General features: G+C 39.3%; 1 protein-coding gene across 2 annotated transcripts in view; it reads right to left on the minus strand.

The window, feature by feature from the left end:
* The window catches only part of LOC149245285 (G-protein coupled receptor), a 278,843-nt gene that overhangs the window by 170,340 nt on the left and 88,312 nt on the right, over window positions 1-20,191 (minus strand). For both annotated transcript variants that reach the window (XM_089457738.1, XM_089457737.1), the window contains exons 7-8: window positions 14,321-14,389; window positions 14,142-14,187 (exon numbers count right to left, since the gene is read on the minus strand). In XM_089457738.1, coding sequence (XP_089313864.1) covers window positions 14,142-14,187; window positions 14,321-14,389 — 115 coding nt within the window. The remainder of the gene's footprint in view (window positions 1-14,141; window positions 14,188-14,320; window positions 14,390-20,191) is intronic.

Genomic DNA, 20,191 nt, shown 5'->3' on the forward strand with positions numbered 1-20,191 from the left:
CCAGGAATTGGAGTGGAAAGCCCTGGGAGATATGGATTACCAAATGCTGGACTGGTTTCTTATGGGCTCCAAATACAATATCCAGATGCTGAATGAGTTGAAAGCCCAGCACCTGAGTGGAGCAGACATCTTGGGGATTTGGGACTCAAACCTGCCAATCTACAACCTCCCCCAGGTAAATCCTATGCCAGAGTTGATATACAGCTGCCAGGAATGCTATGACCCAAATCAAAGAGCTGTCATCAGCCCCACAGGCTCAGTCCTATTCCAGATCACCCCAGAGAGTATTAATGAGATGCTGCACTTCCATACTGCCAAGCAATTGACCCCCCTCAATATGCAGAATTTGATAAAGAAAGGGAGCAAGCTGTCAATTGACCAAATCATTAAAATCAATCAGTTGTTTGTAAAACCAGGCTCTGAATCAGTCAGAACTCCTCCTATTGGATATCAGTACTTGAATGAATTGGGCAAGATGTTAGTGGATTTGATCAGCTATGCCCTAGGATTCAAAGGAATGGAGGATGTGGATGAAACCATAATAGCAATCCTGTCTCTATTCTCTCCTGGTAAGCCCCCAGCTGTGCATTATGATTATGCTACATACATTGCAGATAAAATCCATGACCAGTTTATGAACTTAAAGAGAGAAAGATTATTCAGGTATACCTCATACATATACCACCTCTTCTTGTTTTATCAACCAGCTACCTTCTCTTTTCCTTTAAAGCAACTCAATGCCCAAGGAAATCCAAGATCAGTGGTGTTCTGGACCTCTGTCTTCCACTATACATCTGTGTCACCTTACACATACAATGAGTTCATTGACTTATTCATTTATCCAGCCTTGACAGTATTGCATGGTGTTCCTCCTCCAAGGCTAACTGATGACATGAAGAGAGTTCTTCACCTAAACAAAACCTACAGCATTGGTAATTGGTACTTCTACCAAAACCACACAGTCATCAGAATATATGGCTGTGAGTTGACACCTTTTAGATTGCCAAGGTATGTCCCCATGAGGCTTTTTGCCTTGGAATATTTCAGACAGTTTGGCAACTCAGACTACCTGCATTTTCAGAGCAAGAACAAGAAGTCACAGCTAAAGGTGAGGAGCCAGCTGGGTCCTTTCCTATATAACAGAAAAGAGGAGGGATGGAAAGAGGCAAACACTATCCTGGAAGGCCTCAGACTGCAAACTAGTTTTGAATGGATACCCTATGACCCCAATCATTTTGTCTCCCTCAGGAGGATAAAATACAAATTGGGTGGTTATGCACACAAGAGACAACCTGAGATTGAACAGTATGCCAATGCATTAAGCTGGGAAGAGGGTACCTTAGAAGAAGAAATAACTGCTGAAGAGCTTCTAGAAAGAGAAGCTAGAAATATACTAAAGCAAGCTGACTTGGAAAATTGTGGACAGGTTCCTCATTCATACAGAAGACAGCTTGGAGCAGCTACTACATCATCAACAACACAGCAGCAAGCTGCCGGGAAAACACCACAAACAGCCAGTAAAGATAAAGGGAAACAAGTGGAACAGCCACCTCCATTGACAGAAGAGCAAGTGGAAACATTGCTACAACAGCAAGAAGAGATGGAACAGCAGGAACAAGGGCAGCAGCAAGAAGAAGTGCCACTTAAGGAACAGCAACCCTTGCAACAAGAAAGGGTGATTGACACTCCTAGTTCCACTGAGCAACAGGCTCAGAATATAGTGCCTCCTAGGGCAGAAACTACCTTTGATACATCGGTCCTCCAAACCCCACAAAAGGAGGACTTAACCAGGAAAAGAGATAGAGAGACTCCCCTGACTTCATCCATCGATCAGGGAGAGAAAAGGCAAAGGTTGAATGACTTCCCAGAAGATGATGAGGCAATAAGACAAGCATCGGGCATGGGCCCACCCAGCCGAGAAGTATCAGCCAGTTCTTTCCAGCATGAACATGATAGAGCTATGGGAGGGGAGGTCAGCTCCTCCAGCCAGCACAAAGAAGGACAGGTAAGCATCAAACAGCAGTTTATCGACATTAAAAGGAGGAGTGATCCTATTAAAGTACAGCTGTACAATCATTTGCTGAACCTGGCTCCCACCAATCAGCAAAGACTCATGTCTGCCTTTGATGTAAGTGAAGGCAAAATGATCATGAGTCACTTCATGCCCACAACTCTGCATCCCCAATCTACCTCGGATTACCTAAGGACCAACATGGAGGTTCTGGCCAAAGATATACACCCTATGGATAAAATCGAACTGCATAAACAAACTGGTGAAATGGTGTATGCCTCCTTGGCAGATGAAACATTGGAAAACTACAAATTGAAAAGCAGCCTTGATAATACAGCCTCTCAGCTGGAATTGGAGAGAGCATCATCACAAGCCAAGGACAACAGAATCAAGTCCTTGGAGGAGGTAATTATAGAAATAGGACATGATCCTAAAGATGTTAAAGGTATCCAAGAACTGTTGAAGATAAGGGATCAAGACATGGCTGCCTTAAGGAAGAAAATCAAGCTCCCAGCCACCATCCATCCTCAAACAGATGAAGTTGCTCAGCAAAGGCTAGAAAAGGATGCTACGGATTTGATGATATCCTTATACAAGGAGCTGGTTCGGACTCAAGACCAGCTAGGACAATCAGAAGCTGCAAAGGCAGCATTACAGACAGCATTAAAACAGAGAGAAGAGGGCCAAACTTCCCAACCCCCTCCGGAAGTAATCAATCTTGAAGAAGCTCCTCCAACTACTACTCTTCCTCCTCAGCAGACAAGAACTACAGCACCATCTACAGCAACAACTACGCCAACAACAGAGCAGACTCCTAGTCTGGATATGCAGAAGCTGCAAGCTGAGATCCGAGTTCTTGAATCCCAAATGAAAGAGCTTGATGAAGTCAAAAGGTCTTTGACTAAGGTAAATGAAAGATTTGATAAGAGCAAGCAGAGTGAGGCTGCAAAGGAAAGGGAAATAAAAGCTCTAAAAAAGAGAATAGCTGAACTAGAAAAAGAGCTTGCACTAGAAAAAGTAACAGCAGAATTAAAAGCAGTCCTCTGGGGCAACATTGGTCGATCCATCACCAATCAGTGGCAGTATATTGAGACTATGGATGAGCAAATAGTACTCATCACAAAGGCAAACAAGGAAATACACAGAGCAAGAGCAAGCCTTGGCCACATGCCAGATGCTGCCAGCAGAATGATCAATATTTTAAATAACAAGACAAGCTCTCAGCTGGCCATCATGGGAATTACTAACAGGACTGAAACAATCTCAGTAGTTAAAAGAGTCCTGACACTAAGAAGCCTAGTTGGAACACTGGAGAGGAGAACACAGGACATGCAGACCGAAATCAACAAATTCCTGGACAGATTCCTGGCATTACAAAACAGAGGCCTCCCCAGCATTTTAAGCAGTGTAGGAAGACTGCTTACCCTGGAAAATTACATCAAAAGGGTGGATGCCCATGCTGCAGCCCAAATTGCAAAACAGCCCAGTACCTCAGCAGAAGCAGGGCCAGCATCAGGACAGAATTTGTATGATAGGGTGGATAACCTGTTTTTTATCATGAATGAAATTGATCACCTGTTTGATACACCACCAAATTTCTTTAAGTATACAGAAGCAGATGAGACTATGGGGGCAATCATAAATCACCAATTGCCCACACAGGAAGTATGGAGGAATTTGACACAGATAATCTTATCAAGCCAGAACCTGTAGCGTTAATTTCCTCCAGTTTATGAACAGTCATGCACAGGCAGAATTTTGGTGGATAACTCCACAAGGAAAGGACAGATGTTGAGCCAACTCGGCAGAGCTATTTACTCACCACAGCAGCAATCACAATCACAGGTGGCAGACCCAAAATACAGCGCACGAGCCATAAAGTCGGGTTCTCCAGCATTTGATCAAAGTATCCCAACCGACTTAGCAGCTCCCAAAGGCCAAAATATCTTCTGACAGAACATCAAGACGCCTTTATCTTGTATTCAATGCTATAATAAATTTCTGATAATAATATCTCAAAAGTTGGTGAGAACATTAAGTCTGAGATAACTTAGAACTCAGATATTTTTGTAAAATCGTATGTATATATTCGCCCCCCACTGAAGCTTAAGGGGTTGTTGTTATTTTCATTTCGGAGATCTCACTTGCTGTAAGTTTCTCAGAGAAATAATACAAAGGGTGAATGGAACTTCCAAAGCTTGGCGTACCTTGATGCATTGTGATGAATGGTGAATGTTGCAGGATTCCAGAGTGTTTCGTAAAACAATAAGTCTTTCTTAAATCTCTGTGTTACATGTTTTCGAGTCTTTTGTTCTCTTTTATTATTTAAATGTGTTACACTTAATAGCAAAGTAGAAGAATAGTTCCAGGATTTAATCACTGATTACCCTGAACTCAATCTGAGCTATTATCCATGTTTTCTTCAGATACAGTGAATGAAGTGTAATTCTTAATTGCTGCACTTTAAAACTATATCTTTTACAGTGATAGACATTCCCAGGGATTCAAGTTTGCTCCTGAGACATCTATCCGTTTCTCATATCTAGTTTGGTGGAAATACTTAAATACTTTAGTGAAAATTCTTAATTGCTTTCACTGGTTTTTTCACCTGTTTGTGTTATAAATCAAAAATTTTGTTGTATGAAGTATCCAAATGGCCCTGTAAGTTTCACCAATTCACCTCAAGGTTTCTAGACACCTACAGCTATAGACTCCATTGCCCAATGATATCTGACTCTTTGAACATTATATCACAAGACCTGAAAGAAAATCTTCAACCAAAACATAAACAAAACCTGTGCATAATACCTAGCCTAAAAACTATCATAACAGATACAAATCATAAAGAGAGAGCCCTCTCTGATCACAATTTGGCTAGAAACGGTGATCAAAAGATTGGTTAGTGGTTACCCCGGCCGTATTCCCTTGGGAGTCATAGGGAACAACCTGGGTGTTAACAGCGTACACCTATCACTCTAGCTGAATCAGCTGGAGTGCCCCTGGGATACATCAACACCTGTCCTCCCCTGAACAGTACCTCATATCCTCTGTCCTCCAAAGCTGAGACGGATATGAGGTTCTTCCTCATCCCTGGCACATAAAGAACCTCTGACACCTTCAAGGGAGGTTTGGACTCCCTCTGAAATGTCACTGTCCCCACCCCGACTGCTCTAACAACTCTGTCATCACCGAGTACTACCTCAATATTAGTGCCACTCTCTGAAAGCTCTGAGAAGTACTCACGGACTCCTGTCATATGACGTGAAGCCCCACTGTCCACATACCAGATACCTGAAGATGCTCCGCTAATCGAGGGAAAAGCATGCTCCCTCTGAACCTGTGTGGCAGGTGATCCTGCACTAGAGGACTCACACGTAGTGAACGCAAACTCCCGGTCAAAACGACCTGCAAAGTCCTCAATCTCTGCTGAAGCTGCCACGTCCTGGTTCTTCCCCTTCTTCTTCTTCTTCTCCGGACACACAACTGCATAGTGTCCCATCTTTTGACAATTCCAACACTTCACCTTGGAATAGTCCTTCTGTGTGTTCCCCTATTTACCTTTACCTTTGCTTTTGCCCCCACCACTGCTTGTGGAAGCCTGCTTCTTCCCTTTGCCTTTCTTGCCTCCTGCCACCAGTGCTACGTCCTCATCCTGCTCAACTGGCTTGGCTGCCCCAAGCTGTCCTTTCCTGATCTCTGTCTGAATACAATCATCCCAAAACCTCTCCCATGTGGGAAGGGTCTCACGTGCACAAACCCCATCAGCAAAGTTCAACCATGAACGGGGGAGGCCATTCACTGCAATACGCACCAACTCAGTGGATGGAATGGCCTCTCCAATCGCTGCCAACTCATCTCTCACATTGGTAATCTTTGTGAGATATCCAGCTGCACTATCATTCCCCATCTTAATGTTCTTCAGCTTCTCCTCCAGGACCATCTTCCGGTTCTCATTGGTACTCTGGTAGAGATTGGACAATGTTGTCCACATCTCATGGGCATTGCTCTTTCCTCTCACATGAGGAATGCAATGGTCTTTGATTCCGTCTAGAATCAGCCTCTTACCCTTATTGTTCTTCTTTTTATACTCAGCCAACTGAGTAACATAGTGGGCACAACAACAGGGTTCTGTGCGGTATGCACCATGATATCCCAGACTTCTGCCTCCTCAAAGATACTCTGCATTCTCTCCTTCCAAACGCTGTAATTTATATGCCCATCCAGCCTATCCTCCACCCTCAATCTCAATGACATCCTGCTGTCCTAAAACTGAAAAATAGCACTGCTGTAGTAAAGATAAAACTGTTGTTTATGAAAAAATCAGCTTGCTGGAATTTTCTGAGTGAAAAATCAGCAACTGTAATTTTTCCTTTTGCTGTCCCAAACTGCCCTTCAGCACTCAAGCTCTGATACCATGTAGAAATTTCTGTTTTCCCACCCCGGTTTTCAGTTTCTCCTTATTTCTCCCATGTAGTTAAATGCCCATTCCCATAACCATACATTTAACAGACTGAAAAAAATAAATATTGCTGAAAACACAAATTCTGGAAATTTTTCAGAATGCTGGAAATTGCAGAATTAAAAATCAGCAATCAAAAACAGCCATTAAAACACATTAAAACACTGATATTTTTGGTCAACTTGACCCTGGAAAAACCCCCTACAACTCTTGGGGAAAACCAGTTTGAGAGCTCTTCTTTATTTCTGAAAATTGCCTTTTTACAGTGAGAATTATTCAGCAAAAAATCAGCAAGCAAATTTACAACTATCTCCTTTCCCGTGCCTCACAGCAATCTGGAAATTACAGCAAACAGGACAGCAATAAATGTTGTACGGCCTCCGTTTTGTGTGGAGAAAAATCAGCAAACTGCTCCTCGATTTTTGTGCAAAAATCTGCCTTTCACTATGTGCTGAATCAGCTGTACAAATCTGCTCAACTGCTGCCTTGGAATGTGTGCCAAGCTGCTGTCTCCTTCTCCTCCCTGCTCAGAAATCTCTCTTGCTCTCTTGCTCTCCTTCTCCCAATCTGCTCATGAAAGAATGAATGACCTTTTCCTCCTTTTCCTCCTTTAATATAACTCCAAGTGACTTTTGGGTGATCCAAGTGACTTTTGGGTGATCTCTAAATCCAATGGCTGAAATAGATTTAGATCAATGGCTGAGATTAAATGCTCATTTAAATCTCACTTTCTATTTTTTAATTCACCCCACTTTAATAAAGACCCACTTAGTCATTTATTTCCAAAGTCACTTTTCCTTTCTAATTTTTCATTTACTTTAAAATTAGACTTAGTAACTTTATCACTTAAAGTCACTTTTAAATTAGATTTAACTTTATAAAATTATAAAGTCACTTTAGGAGAAAAATTAAATTCTTTTGGACACTTTTCCCTAGGCCAAAGATCAAAGCCTAAGGGAACCACCTGTCCTCCGGTACCAAATTTCAACACTTGGTCCAATGCATTATTTACTGGGATTAGAAGTATGGCAAAAGTCGGGCTTTTTCACAAGTAAAATATGTTGTGAAACTCCTAGAGATATTTGGCATGGTTGAATGCAAGTCCTTGCCTACTCTTATGGACATGAATTGCAAGAAGTTGTGTAGAGAAGTTATTGGACCAGACCTAGCAAATCCTTCTAAGTATAGACAATTGGTTGGTGCTCTGATGTTTCTTGTGAATACTTGCCCTGGCATATGCTTTGCAATTAAAACTTTGAGTCAGTTTATGACCGAGCCTCACCATGTACATTGGGTCGTTGCCAAGCATGTTCTGAGATATCTACATGGGACTATTAACCTTGGACTAAGATATGTCGCTGGAGATGTTAGACTACATGGATATACAGATGCAAATTGGGTCGGTAATGTTGTCGACAGGAAGAGTACTTCCAGATGTTATTTTAGTCTGGGATCTGCCATGATATCTTGGATGAGCAGGAAGTAGAAATATGTAGCTTTTAGCACTGCTGACGCTGAGTATATTGTAGCTAGCCTTGCGATTTGTGCAGCAGTTTGGTTGAGGAAGCTCTTTGGAGAGCTATTTGAGCAAGTATGGAACACGATAGTCATCTATTGCGACAACAAAAGTGGGATCGTTTGTCCGAGAATCCTATGTTTCACGACAAGTCCAAGCATATCGAGATCAGATATCATTACATCTGTGACATGGTGCAGAGAGGAGCTATGAAACTCCATCACATTTCAACTGACAAGCAGATGGCCGACATCCTCACCAAGCCTTTGCCAAAAGGGAAGTTCTTGGTCTTCAGAGAGCAGCTTGGACTGGTTGAGATGACCCTTTCAAATAAGGGTTTGGGCTGATCAAGAACACAAAGCAGTGCTCTTCCCCCTCGGTTGAGCTCCCAAGGTGCGGAAGCTCTTTCAAATTTCTTGGTGGCTAAATTTGTTGGATGCCTTTCTTGTCAAAGAATGATTGAAGCTCTTTCAAATTTCTTGGTGGTTGGATTTGTTGGACGGATTTAACTCTTTTCGGGTCCACCCTAACTCTTTCCTTGGATATTATGTCCCCTAGAAGCTTTCCTTCTATCACACCCAACATAGTCTTCTTGGAATTTAATGAAATCCGATATTTCCATCAGTTTTCGAAGACTTGTCTTAAATCGTTAACATGATCCTTTTTGTTCTTGGAAAACATTGAGTTCATCTTAGTAAACCTCACTAATCTTCTTAATGATATCGGGAAAAGTATAATCCATTGCTCTTTGGAAAGTAGTACCCACATTTTGTAGCCCAAAAGGCATTCTTATGTATTCAAATGTATCCCAAGAAATTGTGAATGATGCCTTTGAACTATCATCCTTCTTGACTAAAACTTGATTGTATCCGGAAAACCCGTCAAAAAAGGAAATCGCCTTGGATCCCGTAATTTGTTGCAACAACATTTACATGTTGGGCAATGGATAGTTATCCTTAATAGATGCCACACATAGGATTATAAAATCTATGCACAGACAGATTTGTCCTAATTTCTTTCTTACTACCACAAGGCTTGAAATCCAAGTGGTATGTCTAAAGGGAGCATTGACTCCTACCTTCAACATCTTCTTTAGCTCTTGTTTCATAAGAGGTGCCAATTTTGGATCAATTTGCCTAAGTTTTTGCCTGAATGGCTTGGCACTTCGATTAAATGGATTGTGTGTTGGATCACATCATCTTTATAAGCCCTTCAAATCGTCTTTATAAGCATTCAAATCATTGTTTAACCAGGCAAATGCAAACTTGAAGTCCATCACTAATCTATGTGAAAATTCTCTTGCAATTACTGGTTATCAATCTTCTATTTTTGCAGATTATTTTTCTTTTAAAAAATTTATTCACGACAAATAATAAAAATACCACAACTGCAATTTCACAAATAAATAATCACGGAACTGAGAAAATACCCCACACATAGCTTTGACACCGGTATTTCTTGGACAGATTGTCCCTGGAAAGACCCCGAAGGAAAAACCAGTTCTATAGATGAGAGATTTTTATTATTCTTCAACAATTGAGAATTACATAAATTGCTTGTCGTTTACTGGCTAAGCTCCAGCAAATTTATTTCACTTCGGCAAGCTTACTCAAACTCCTGGAATCAACTCGGCCCCTCTAAATCAATTTGACCTCTCTCTGTGACCCTGAATCGATCCAACTCGTGCATTCCGACAAATAACTCGGCCTCTTTGAAAACTCACATTGACTAGGAAAAATTGTTGAAGAAAGTGTAACTAGGTTCGGTCTTCATAAATGTAATTTTGATTTTTGTACTTGTGAAAGAAAAGATTTATTATTTTTGTCATTATCAAAAAAGGGTTTCTTGCCCATTTGATAGGTCAAGCACATGTTTGAGTGCTTCTAGGAAAGACAAAGAGTCAATGTAATTATTGAAGACCCATGTGGGCATGTTACACTTTGTAAACCTATGTATTAGAATCAAAGAATGACCTCCAAGCAAAGTCATAAGCCTCCTCCATATGTCGACCTCAACAAAAGGAAGCAATTCGGAATTTAAAGGACAAGTCAGCCTCAATTGATCAAGTCGGCTCAATAGGAGGGACAGACTCCTATATATAGGGCCATTCGACCTCACCATAGAGGCATAAGTGATCTCTGAAATCAGCAAAGAGGAAAGGGCTAGAAGAGGTGCAAAAAAGGCAAGAGAAGGTGTCTCTACTTCAGCGAAGAAGGAAGGATAGAAGGCCGAGTTTGGAAGGTTGATTTCAGGCCTAATTACAGTCACACGTGCGAGGAAGAAGAGGCTCATTCTGCTGCAATTTCAGACCTGCTATTACAGTCATGTGAAGAGGCTTGTTTGGGCTAGCAAAGAGTGCTAAGTAGGCCTCTCACTCCAGCAAAGGAAGAGACTACTCAAGCGAAGGAAAGAGAGCATGCAAAGCTGCAATTCTTGAAGGTATCCTCCACACGTGTGAAGAAAAGGAAGACATACTGCTGTTGTTCCAGATCTGCAACCACAGTAAAGAAAAGAGAGCTCGGTTGGGTTAGTAACAAGGTCTTCTCCTTGATTAAGGAAGGCTCCATCTCAAGTGAAGGAAGAGAAGAAGAATGTCTCTTCTAGGGTATGCATGACTAGGGTTGCTGCAGTAAAGTCATTAGTGCAAGAAGGACGAAAAAGGAGGTCGAAGTGCTGCAAGAAGAAACAATCTCAGATCAAGGGGAAAGGCTTGACTTGTGCTTGGAGGATCTTATTTTCAATGATCTAGGGTTTGGCATTTGTCAACTAAAGCTTCAATAAGAGAAATTTGCAGGAGGGTTTTCCTCTCTAGGAGTGAGAGGTTTTGCCCAAGCTGAGAACCAACATCTTGTGTTCTTGTCTCTTTTTGTTTTGGTAACTGTTTGATGAAGTAAGAGAACACGCACTAATAAGAATAAGAAAGGATTATGCTAATAAGAAAAGTAAAAGTACTTCACAAATTGTTATCATTGTCGGAAGAATCTCACTATAACCAAGATGCCCTAGATTCTTCAACAAAAATAACTCTGCCTCCACTAGAATTTCATCCTTCACTGGAGAACTTGATTTCTCATGTGAAAATCGAACCTCCTGGCAAATTTGCACTTGCCCAGGCAAGTGGCCTCACTGAAACAATCGCACTAGCTGGAGAAAATCGGCCTTTGCAAATAAATTGATCTCCCATGCTATCATTGCGCCCTTGCTATCACTGCAAATTTGTTCACCTAAACTCTTCGAATGATCTCCAATAGTCTCATCAATCTTCTCTTATAATCTCGTGTTGATGAATCAACGGCCAAGATCTAACTCCAATTGATGGCTAAGATCATGTCAACTTCTAAAAATAACTTTTCTAGAAGTCTCTACCGCAAAATCGATTTGTCTCAATTAATCCCAATTAATTAAGTCATTTCCTTAATTTAGACTTGGGAAAACAATTAAATCTGGTTAATTAATTTAATTAAGAAGATTTCACTTGGAAACTTTTTCTGGGTGTTGGAGATAACTAATCCTCTTGTGTTCCTTAGTCTCATAGACACCATCTGAGACTGAACACTTGTCTGAGCTACAAAAACTAATAATCTCTTGATTCTATCATTTTCTTCATGGTGATGTGACTTCCAACTTCAATGATTTTGGGATCAGCCCTGGTTCCTACATTAATCACTTTGTACTCGTTTGGGCCAATCAATTTGGTTCAGCCTTTGAATGCATCATCTCTATTGAAAGATTCTTCCAAAGGAATCAAACCAGAGGGAATTTCACTTAAGTGTGAAGGTTTCTTGGAATGCTCATCCCTTGGATCAATCAAGCATAATTCCCTCAAATTCCTATATTCCATTGAGAAACCGAACTATTTGATCGTCACCTTCAAAAATATACTAGTTCTCAACATTATCTGGAATAGAAGGTCTGCATAAGATTTCAATCCAGCCACCTTTCTCTAATATTCGGCCAAGTTGCATGATCAATGCAGAAACTGCCAATGAACCAGCTGTAGTGTTCATTGATCTTGGCACCGCTTCATTGCCGAATACATCATACACATCTATGGCTCTTATGACTGCCTACCTATATCTTTTAAGCTTTTCGTTCTTACAGGCATGCAAACCTTTTACTTGACAGACTACCAAGTTTCAATCTCCTCTAACCTTTAAACATGAAATTCCCATATCTCTAGCAGCATCTAATCCTAACATTAACACTTCATACTCCGCTACATTATTCGTGGCCTTGAAATTCCAATCTATAAGAAAAGTGAATTATTTCTTCATCTAGAGAGGTAAAGAATATCCCGGCCCCATTACCATATTTTGAGGAAGCACTATCAAAGTTCATCCTCCACAATCAATTAGTTTCCTTTCCTCTAGGAATATTAAAAGTCATGACCATGTAAAATCTCATATTTTCTTCAACAAACTTGACTTATTTGTCTCGGTTTCTAGGATTTTCTACATGATTCATCCTATATGCCTCCCTATACAACTTAAAGGTTCACCCTCGGGAATGGAAAATGTAATGTATAATTCCATTTGAATAGCGCCGCCTACATTCGGCATCCATGTTCGTGACAATAGCATTTCCCAAGCCAGAGACACATCTAATACTACTATATCCAACTAAATATCTAATTACAACTAATTATCTTTTTATTTTCTTTTCTTTTCTTTTATTTTGCTTCATCAATTTTGCTTTCTTATTTTTACTCAAATGTATTTCATTGTGATATTAATAGATGATAAGGAAATTGAGAATGCAATGAAATACCACCTTTGTATTAGTACTCTGAACGACCATCATTATTGTAGGTAGATTTTATACAAAAAGATCTTGTTCAGGTATCCGTATGACTTCTAGAACTAGCCATTCACTTCCCATGTCATATTGATTCATATGCTTCCCACAACTGTTAGCAGCTCCTTAATGGGTTCTGTAACAGCTTTACAGAAGGAAAAAAAAAAGAGCATTCTAATCTCCACACTTTGTGCTAAAACTTGGCCCTTTTTTGCCCTTTCTGTAACCCCAGATTACATCAGTGGTTTTCCCAGTTTACAACATAGTAATAAGGAGAATATCAGTTGTGTAAGATAGAGTTGCAGAGAACCTAATCCTTCAACCTAGGTTTGAAAGGAGTGTAGGTTATGCAACATGGGATAAGAAGATATGCTTGTCCAGCAAAATATGGTTGCACATTGAACGTTTCAAACCTGAAACTAAAACATTATTTATGGGGAAAACAAATAATGACTAAATTTTATTCTTTTACTTCATCAAATTTCTTTTCATTGTCTTAACTGTATTTCATTGTCATATTTATATGATAAAGGCAAGTGATCATAATCAATACCAAACCCCTATTAATACTCTTAACCACCCTAGTTATTGAAACTAGATTTTACACAACATATTGCTCAGGTGTAACTTATAAAACTTCCCACTCACTTCCTATGTCATATCTACTAATCGTCTTCATTTACATCCTACAACTATTCATTGGTCTGTAATGGGTAGGTCTTCGCCTATAGCCCTAAAATTTTGGCAAGATTTCTTTAAGCCTGCTAAGATGCACAATCTTGTGTTACATTTATTAGGACTGGAACAGGAACAGGAGCTGGCTAAGGGTCAGACCAGGACCAGAATTAGCTGGAAAACCAGGTTGAAAACCAGCCAAACTGGGTTTCTGGTTTAAAATGCCATGCAGGTGGGTGTGGCTGGATGAGATTGGTCAATATTGAAACTGGCCTGAGTAGGTTGGTTCAGCATCCAAACTGGCTGGTCTTGGCGCTGCAGGGGTTGAACTGGTCCAGATGATCCAGTCCAGTCGGCTCCCATAACTAAATTGGTCCTTTCCATAACATCAGATTATAATGGCAATTCTCCTGGTCTAAGAGACAGTATTATCGAGAATGTTGGTCATGTAACATAAGGTTACAGAGTATGCTAGTCCTGCAATTTAGAATTGATAAGAATGTAGGTTCTGCGGCATGGAGTTACAAGACACACTTACATTACTTATGTGCAAACAAATTACAACTTAACATCCTTACTTTTTTCCTTTTTTCCTTCATCAATTTCATTTTCATATTTTTACGTAACTGTCTTTCATGCCCATATTTTTATATGATCAAGAAAGCAATCATACAATGAATACACACCTCTGCAAGTAGCTCTATTTGAACAATTGCCACAAATAATATTGACCTGCACATGAGTACATTTTCAAAGTAAATATGTTGCATGACAATCCACAACTCCCTAGTTACACAACTACTGACTATAAAAAGCCTTGAATATCTATAGATAAAGTTGAAGAAAAGAAAAATATTTTTCAAACCTGTGCACTACGACCCATCTTGTCAAAGCCATAATGTTCACAATGTTGCAAATCACCAAAATAATATTCCTGCCAGACATAAGCACATGAATCTAATTTGTAAATCTAAACAACTAAAAAATTCAAGGATGTATAAACAACAAATTTGAAATGTTTGATCAAGTCGCAACCCCATAGAAACACAAAATTGACTTAAGAGTGGGGACCTCACAACCTATCATTGTTGGAAGTAGCAACCCTGCTACCCTAAATTCAGGGGAGTGGACGCTAAAGACCCTGCAACCCATGATCACAAGAAACAATGGATCCACATGCACATAATGTTGTGGAGGTAAAAGCTCTGCTAAGCCATTATTATTGCAAGCAACCACTCCATTGCAGCAACTATGGTAGAGAATGAACTTATGAAGACCCAACAAACTCTATTGGAGGAAGACTCTGCAACCAAAACTAACTATTGTGGGGAATGAAGATCCCAGAATCAAATATTTTGGGGAATAAAAACTATGCAATTGCGAGGAATGAAGACCTTGCAACCCATCACAGCAAGGAGCAAAGACATTGCAACTGCAACTGCAACCAACTTAATAGATTTTATGTTTTAATAATGACCATATCAAATTGTCTTATTGTGCAGTTTGGTACTTTTGTTTTAGTAAATATAAAGTAAAGCGACTTAACTGATTTTAATGGAGTCAACTTTTTGGCTATGTACCGGAGTTGTCACGAAGTTACGTCACTCTCATGAGACATATAATGTATTGGTGATTGCACATTGAAGAATATAATCAACCATCTATTCTCTATTTCTGAATTTTCTGCACATGTACATGTGTGCAACAATTATATCATATCAGAGACAAGTTAAAGAGCATCTGGGAGCTCGAGCCTTGACACCGTGGCATTTGAGAAGTCAAGGTGTGGAATGCTACCCACCAAAAAGTGGATAACCCATAGGAGAAAACTCTCCGCCTTGGACAACCAGCTAGCCAGCAGCCCTATTGATCAGGACATGACATGATGCCATGGATCCTCCACTTCTCACTCTAGTCAGATTTCTCTCTCCCATCCAGTGATTCCTTCTTGAAGGTGAGTCATCCATCGGCAAGTACTTTAACCATTTTGTAATCATGTGATTTCACATAATGTTTTGGGCATACTATGTATCAAGAGGTGAACTGGATGATTGACCAATCTTGAATGTATTCTTGTTCCCTCACTTCACCTTGGAGCAGTGTTGGAAAAGTCAGCGTCGGCAAACATTAAAAAATGCAATATATATTCATTTTTTCATATTTTCAAACATATAAAGCAAGAACAACATCAAATAAACACATTGACACATAAATATGAAGAAAGCACTGATATATATGATGTAGTGGATGTCAAATAAAAATGATACGTCAAAGGTGATACTAAATCCTGCTGGTAATTGTCCAATCAAAGACTCAAATGTGGAGAACCTGTTGTCGGCTGTTGCTCAGATTGTACAGGCACTGCAACAACGACTTAGGTCGGGGGTTGTCACTCTAATCCCCGACCTCTCTATTCTAGTTGTCTCCCAACAACAGGCTACGGGGGGTTGTCGCTATGAAATTGGAGAATGCAAGACTTGTTGGCAACCCACAAGTCCGAGAGACATGATTGAGTGGCCTAGCCACTTGGTTGATTTCAGCAAGTTTTTAGAGATCAGATGAAATTACTTTATGAGACTAGTGCCCTATGGAGTCAACCACTTGTTTTATATCAATTGAAGACCAAATGGTTGGATGAACAACCGTTGCTTAATGGATGCTTGACTATCCTAGATGAAATGCAAATCCTACAAACTAGGTGACATGCAAGAATCTTGGTTTATTTTAATTAGATGCCTAACTAAGTGTATCCCTTGATGTTTATCTATATTGAGCCTAGTTTCTAAAGTAAGTGGCAGAGAGAATTCAAGGTGAAGTAAGCAAGGACTTGGTTAACGATCCCTCTCCTTGAAATCTAACATCCCTGGTGCCTTCGGCGCTGCAGAGACTGTGGCTCTGACAACTGCAAGGTCATTGTTTTAAATACTAGAGGAGCTGGACTTCTCAAGCAAAGATGAAAGGGTGTTCCTATCTTTCCATGAATTATTAATGCAAGACTAATTCTAGAATGCAAAGATGAGTTGAGTGCTTCTTACGGTGAGATTGTTTGATGTTCCTTTAAGTACTTAGTTATTATTGATTTTAAATTATGACAATAAGTTCTTAACAATGGTAAATAGGAGACAATCTTAACCACAAGAATATGTGCCAATTTTACAACTGCCAACAAGATACAAGAGATAACCAAGATGTAATTGCCCAATTATTAAACAACAAGATAAATGCTTTTTACAATTATTTTCCAATATAGAATTATTATTCACAATAGATATCCACTTTAGACATGAACCATAAATCTAATTACAATTAGAGCACTTATCCACTTAGAACAATTAGTGAATGATTCTTTGTGGACAATACAAGATGCCAATGAAAATTACTCAAAAGAGATAGCAAGATTATCAATGCTCTTTAGACAATTAGAAGCTTTCCAAGTTATGTCAACAAGATAATGTCAATATTGTAATTAGATTCCTCAATGCCAACTATTCAAGAAATATTCAATTGAATTAGCAAGTCCTCAAGTTAAGAACACTTAGATCTGTAATGCCAATGTGTAAGAGAACAAGAAACACCAATATCCAATAAATTCTTAGATTTATCAACCTAGGCAACCATTCAACAAGATTATTGGATTATGTGCTTAGATGAGTGAGCCTATTAAGTGCAAAAATCGTAACTTTAAAATTTAAACAGCTCACAAGAGACAACAATATGTTAGTGTCTTCTTAGCACATGAAATGCTTTACCAATTGTAAAACCACTTAATGTAAACAGTGTATGCAATCACTTCCTCAATTGGCAATTATTATCTTATGATCATAAATAAATGAAAACCTTATATTACTTGAATGCCAATCCCATTCAATGAGCGGCCATTAGACTTCTATGACAAGCAAGTTTAGCTTAGAGCCCTTAAGATGCAAGGTGTGATATGCCTATGTGTGCCAAATGCAAATAATGGAAGCTCAAATACCAAACCACTTTGCCAAACACAAGAGCCTTAATGAATTTAACTCTTTAGACACCAACACCACAGTTATGATCAGACCTTAGTCTGCAACCCCACAGAGTATGACAGTCATTAAATTTTATGAAAAGAAGCCAAACAATGAATGCCCACTAAATGTAATTAACTTATTAGTGTCTTAGGCAACTTATGAATGATTTTTTGTGTCACTTATTTAAATTTAAACCACTGTTATGGAATTTTTAGATGGTTGTGACAAAACAGAGATGAATAGAGGGTTTCAAGAGGCAAACCAGTGGGCCTTTAGGCCTAGTATATGACTAGTCCACTTGCCAAATTTTCTTCAGTAGTTAGGCTACCTGTAAACACAAGATTTTGACACAAATTCTCTGCAAAACACAACGATTCAAAATCAAATGATAAGCATACAGTGAGGAGGAGAGGCAAAAAAAGGCAAAGAATGGGCTAGAATGAGGGCTTTCAAGGCCTATTAGGCCTACGGCAGCCAAAGAAGTCCCAATAAGTGTTGTGGCTCCAAGGGAAGAGCCTCTAAGGGCTCTAAGGGCTCACAGCAGGCCCTCGAAGGGCTTCCGTCTAACTAGGAAGGAGATCGAGGCCTCTTTTGGCTGAGGGCAAAGGAAGGGACAGCCCTAAAGGGTTTACGGCAAGGAAGAAAGGCCACAAAGGAGGAAGAAGAGGGGAGTCGAGGAGGTATAGAGGCCAAGGCCAGCGTGCGCCAGGGGAGAAAGAAAGGCAACAGAGGGATGAGCAAGCAAGCCGAGGGGAAAAGGAAGAGGACAGAGGACTGGAAGAAGGCCTTAAGGCTTGTGACCAAGCCTAAGAGGCCTAGAAAGGTTGTCGCAAGGCCTAATAGGTCTGTGACTAAGGGAACAACCCTTAGGGGATTAACGTCAAGGCTAATGGGGCCCACGGCTAGGGTAAAGAGGCCAAATTGGGCTTGCGGCCAGGATTAGATGGAAAACCAAGGTTGCGACTAGGCTAGAGAGGAAAACGTTGGGACTAATGGCCCTAAAAAAATTTCAAACCCTTGCCAAAAATTTTATTTGCTTCAAATCTTCAAATTTTCCCAATTTCTCTGCAAAATTCTACAATGCTAGCCTTGCAAATTTTTTGGAAACTAAATCTTACTCTCAAGGGCCTAGATGTAGCTCAAAACCCCAGCAAATCTTCTTGAATAACTTGAATTTCACCTGCACAAATGAAAATAAAAATACCCAAAACCCTAACATATATATACAAAATTTAAAAATAAACACCAAACCCTAATAGCTACAAAACAAGGGTTAGAAAATTTATTTACAAAAAAGTTATTTTACAAATATACAATGCTTGAAAATAAAGTATTTTTGAAAAATAATTTTTTTAGATGATAATGACAATGGATCAAATGTGTTTTGAAAGTTATGGTATTGCCCACAACCTTAGCGAAGTAAGAAAATCAAACAAAAATTCTCAGAGCCCAAACAAGGTCGACTCTCTTCCAAAGTTTGTGAACTTGGAGCCCAAGGGTCGGTGTACCTGCAAACTCTATATATTTCTTCAAGGAAACTTGTTAAACATATGGTGAATCAGATCACCTAAGATAGACCCAAAATCTACCAATAGAATGTTCTTATCACCGACAAATGAATAAACAAGTTTATAAAAAATTTAAGCACAATATAGGAAAGCACATAACCAGCACATACCACAGATCATCGGACAAAAAACACCATGAACTGAACCCCAAAGTCTTTCTATTATGAAATTCAAACGATCCCAGCAGATCAGTGGATCAATACCAGCATTACAAAATTACATAGACCAAAGTCAGAAATTTTATCATGACTTGAGAAGCAAATGACTTCTAATTTATAAAGAAAACCTCCAAGTGGAAAATAATGGCTACTTGACTTGATCCTCATCAAAATAATCTCGACCGTCGACAAATATTTGATCATCTTTTAATCTCTCGTCAAAAATATTTATTTTTGAGGAATTTTCGAATTTCTCATAAAAACTATTTTTTATTAACCCAAAAATTGATTTTTTGGATTAATTTCCTCAAAAAATTAACTTTGACTTAACCACGAAGGTCCAAGAACTTAATTTTCCTTAAAAAATCCATTTTTGCCTTGGCGGGGGACCTCCAAAAATTGAATTCTTTTTGACCTACGAATTTTTTGGTCATTTTCCACTTGGAGAAATTAATTTCTCTAAAATTAATTTTGAATCAAAATTAATTAATTTTCTAGCTTAGGATTTTATTTTATTTTGCCAGAAAAATTAATTAATTGGCACTTGTGGAGATTAATTAATTTTCCCACCCTCTAATACTTTAGCCATGGTGTCTGATTGCGAGGGACCATGCAATAAAATATTTTTTACATAAGATATTACAAATTCAACCTTTAAAAGGGGAATACCCATTCGTTATAGACTCTCATAATATTTACCCAATTCTGCGACACAATATGATCTAGTAGACTAAGTGATCTGTAATAAAATAATTTAACCAAATAGCTTAAATTATTCCCAAACCACTTTTATAAAGACTCAACATAACACTACGACTCACCTAAGACTTTGTCAATAAATTCCACCCTAGCTTTGGGGTTTAAGCTGGAGGAGAAAACTTTGTCGATTATCTGGGTTTAGAAACACACAATGCGGTGAGACGAAAAACCTCCTAGGATGAAATTCGTCGCCAAAATCATAGGCTTACCTAGCTTGTTACATAATTAAACAGTCGCACTAGCATCATTT

The sequence above is a fragment of the Pinus tabuliformis genome, chromosome 7, assembly GCF_031772625.1.
Source record: "Pinus tabuliformis cultivar Carrire ecotype Pingquan chromosome 7, CPIR1, whole genome shotgun sequence".
In the NCBI taxonomy this organism is placed as follows: Eukaryota; Viridiplantae; Streptophyta; class Pinopsida; order Pinales; family Pinaceae; genus Pinus; species Pinus tabuliformis.